We start from the raw sequence: 3,981 nt of genomic DNA, 5'->3' as shown, positions 1-3,981 counted from the left end.
TAAGAAGTGTAAAGTTAGACTAGTGTTAGTAGCCCTTTCGGCGCGGCCGCCGGGCGTAAATAAATTGTGTGTGTGTGTATTATGACCAAAAGGACGCTTTTCAAAATAGGGGAACTAGACCGAGCACGTTCATATGATTTCAAGAACTTCATATCACCCAGTTACCCTCACAAGATAGGAAAAACAAAGTCACAAATTCTGTAACAAAACCCAACCGTTCCATCCTCTCAAATTCTTCCATTTCCTAATGCCAGTCTTGGTTAACACGCCTGATAGTCTCGACTCCATCCTCGCAGATATGTCTGCACCGTTTTCTAGCGTGTTGAGAGAACAAGCAGGCTAATGCTTTTGCAACGAGCGCAGGTCATCATAGTACTGGTGACATACCAAGGCAGCGGGGTGGCCTTTTCCAAGGATCGAGTCGTATCCAGCATATGCCCGCTGATACAGACATAAAGGCTCCTCTACGTGATGCTGTTTGGCAAGGATATATGCAAGGCAATAGACGCTGGTCAGTGTGTCTAGATGGTCAGGCCCGAGCACTTTCTCTCGCAGAGCCAGCGTCTGCCGGTGAATTGCCTCCGCCTTATCGTACTTTTCCTGGCTTTTCAGTATTCCCGCCAGATTACTCATGCTCGTGAGTGTATCTATATGCTCAGGCCCAAGCACCTTCTCTCGCAGCGCTAATGTCTGCTGGTACATCGCCTCCGCCTTATCGTACTTGCCCTGGCTGCTCAGCGCTCCCGCTAAGTTATTCATGCTCATTAGTGTGTCTGGGTCCTTAGGCCCTAGCACCGTCTCTCGCAGAGCTAACGTGTGCCGGTTCATTGCCTCAGCCTCCTTGTACTTACCCTGGCTATTCAGCACCAATGCCAAGTTGCTCATGCTCGTCAGTGTGTCTGGGTGCTCAGGCCCCAGCACCTTCTTGTACTGTGCGAGCGTCTGCCGGTTTATCTCCTCAGCTTCCTTGTGCTTACCCTGGCTATTAAGCACTAACCCTAATCTGCTTCTGTTCATCAATGTAAAGGGATGCTCAGGCCCTAGAATCTCCGTGCTCAACGATGAGGCTATTGGATACGTTGTTTCTACCGGCCCATATTGTCCTAGCCGCTTCTGATACTGCCCTATTGCTTCTAACAGTAAAGTCCTCGTACCGCCGGGTACAGAGTTGACGAGTCCGGTCGCGGATATTGCATGCTGGAGGTATGCACTCCGTACTTGCTTTCTTCCATGCTCGTCAAACGGTCCCGGTGCCTCAGCTCGGGCTGCTGCTGCGCCCGGCCACTTTTCGCGCTCACCATGTCTCTCCAGCCACCATACAAACTCTGTGTGCACTAGTTGGTGTATTCTAAACAGCGCCTTCATTCTGGATCCTGGTAACGTCCGTCCCTGTATAACAGGACACCCTGCGTGATGGGACGCCACCGATACTCCCATATATAACAAACTGAACAACAGGTTAGAAGAACAGATATTCTCGGGATATTAGCCTCGATATCTAAAGTTCATCCGATCTTCATATGTTTTAGAAATAGATTCTACTTACCGTGCAATACAAGAATTAAGTATAAGCGTTATATATCCACCTCGCTTTAGCTAGTAGTAGGTGCATTAAAAACTTATGTATCTCGACGAAAGTCCGTCAGCTTACAGCTTACTATATTATTATCCTATCCCGAGCATGGCGCTTAAGCTTAAGAGGTTGTTGTGCTTCTGTGCTAATTCCAAGTCCGCCTGCTAGAAGTGCTAGACAAGTAGGTCCCGCACACCTAGCTCGAAACAGCTTAGCTGTAATCTATCGCTGCTGACGCTACATAACTATATGGCCATGTAGCTGTGTGGCTGTGCGACGCTTTTGCCAAGCGCTCCGGGACACCCGAAAACGCCCCAGCATTTAGCTCGCGTCAACGAACACATCCAGCGTGGAAACCGCAACTAGCTTCCGACACAGCTATTGTGCCACTTCGAGAAGCAGTGTAATAGATAACTATAGCTAGCGCGAAAGTTTCCAAGCCATAGAGATAAACCATCGCGCCGCCCTCTAGCTCCGCAGACCCGTCGTTGATCCCTCGTCCAACCCGCCACGTCCTCGTACTTCCCGATCACATCGCAACCGATACATACACTAAGCAGTAGCCGGATCTTGCTTCACCTTGTTGAAGGGAAATATCACGAGTTATGTGGCGTCTAAAGAACAAGGTGGGCAGGTCTCACAGCGGGCATGGCATGATACAGAATACCAAGATCCGAGTCTAGGCTTTGGCAAGCGGAGTGAGGGTTGCATAGGTTCAGCCTTGCACTGCCACATTTAGTAGCTCGTGCCTTCAGCTCTGCCAGCCCACTATGCTTCTGCCTTGTGCTGTTCAGCTCATAACGTACTCCCAACCATCATTTCTAGGAACGCAAGTAATGCTTATCTTTAATAGTTGAGGACTTGGTGCATGTCCTCTTCCTACTACACTTGTCGAACTCTGTAGCTCTATACTATCAGGGTCGGGTAGCCTAGCCTCTAACCTCTTAGCCTTAGACCCTCTAGCTAATGACGAAGTATTTTAGTGCAGGGTACAGATGGACATCCTCATTTACGAACCGATCGATCTCGATCGTCCCGCATTCCGACTTCTACAGTTACTACGAGGCAAAGGGCCGACTATCGAGTGTATGCTGTATCAGGCCTACCTCGATGGTACCGACACTGTTCCATACGATGCTTTATCATATACTTGGGGCGGCACGGACAAGACTTCTACTGTGATAGTCAATGGGAAGACATTTGATGTTACTAAAAACCTACACTCAGCCCTTCAACATCTTCGCTCGGAAGATATAGACAGAGTACTCTGGGTTGATGCTATTTGTATCGATCAAGACAACGAAAGGGAGCGAGGACATCAAGTTCAACAGATGTGCAAGATCTATTCGCAAGCGGAGGAGGTAATTGTCTGGTTGGGCCAAGCAACTGAGGAAACCAATATCCTTATGGACTCTCTTCGGCGACTGGACGGATATAGTTTGATGCATGGGCACAGACACTGGGACCTGGCACAGTGGACCACATTCTGGCTATTAGATCTTCGAGATCCAGGTTTTGAGCCACACAAAGGCCTGGATCTGCTCTTAAGGAGATCGTGGTTCAGAAGAGTCTGGATCTTGCAGGAAATAGCCAATGCGAAGAAAGCAAGTGTCTGGTGTGGCACCAAGTCTGTCAGAGCACATACCTTTGCCCTTGCTCCGTCGCTCATAGGCATTAAACCAGAACGTCATTGTCAAGCCGTCTTGGACATCATGCCTGGCCGCTTACGGGAAGAGTCCTGGTGGAGCGAGAACAGAGACCTGTACAACCTCCTGCTGAAGTTCAGCGAGAGCGAAGCGAGCGATCCACGCGACAAAGTCTACGCCTTACTGGGAATATCCTCTGACGCTTGGAACGCTAATAGTCTACGTCCAGACTATACGAAAGGTCTTCAGGAAGTCATCCGTGATACTTCTTTGTTCTTGTTTGGACCATCAGATGTTTCCTACGAGACAATGCCAGAGCTCTTAGAGGATCTTACCTCTCGAAATGCTACATCTTTCTTAGAAGTTGTAAGAACATCTGATATAAAAGGAGTAGAACATTTCCTAGTGCGGCGAGGACTCGAGGTACCACTATCAGAGGATATGATCAAAGGCGCTGTAAGAAACGAAAAAAGTGGGAGGGATATCATGCGTCTTTTTCTCCAAGAACGCAGAGGCGAAGTTAAGGTAACAGAAGCAGTAGTCAAAGCCGCTGTAAAAAATGTGAGAAACGGGAGGGACATTATAACCCTTCTTCTTCAACAATGCGACGACGAAGTTCAGATGACAAAAGTGGTTATCAACGCGCTCCAGGCGGCTTCAGCTGGAGGCCACAAGGCGGTGGTGAAGTTGCTGCTCGACAAGGGCGCCAAGACTAACACCGAGGGTGGAATTTTAGACAATGCACTCTACGCGGCTTCAGCC

At 48.9% G+C, this 3,981-nt stretch overlaps 2 protein-coding genes across 2 annotated transcripts; one reads left to right on the top strand and one right to left on the bottom strand.

Moving 5' to 3' along the window:
* Positions 1 to 339: 339 nt before the first annotated feature.
* Positions 340 to 1,365, bottom strand: COCMIDRAFT_10393 (uncharacterized protein; the record flags this gene model as incomplete). The annotated part of the gene is made up of 1 exon (XM_007695772.1): positions 340 to 1,365. One exon carries the CDS (start codon positions 1,363 to 1,365, stop codon positions 340 to 342), a length of 1,026 nt encoding a protein of 341 aa, XP_007693962.1.
* A 1,203-nt stretch (positions 1,366 to 2,568) lies between these two features.
* Positions 2,569 to 3,943, top strand: COCMIDRAFT_31310 (uncharacterized protein; the record flags this gene model as incomplete). Its single annotated transcript, XM_007695771.1, has 1 exon — positions 2,569 to 3,943. A coding segment is annotated over one exon (1,375 nt), but the record flags the coding sequence as incomplete, so codon positions are not given.
* Positions 3,944 to 3,981: the final 38 nt, after the last annotated feature.

The sequence above is a fragment of the Bipolaris oryzae genome (assembly GCF_000523455.1).
Source record: "Bipolaris oryzae ATCC 44560 unplaced genomic scaffold scaffold_446, whole genome shotgun sequence".
NCBI lineage: Eukaryota > Fungi > Ascomycota > Dothideomycetes > Pleosporales > Pleosporaceae > Bipolaris > Bipolaris oryzae.
Note: the sequence above shows the minus strand (reverse complement) of the source record. Positions and strands in the feature narration are given on the sequence as shown.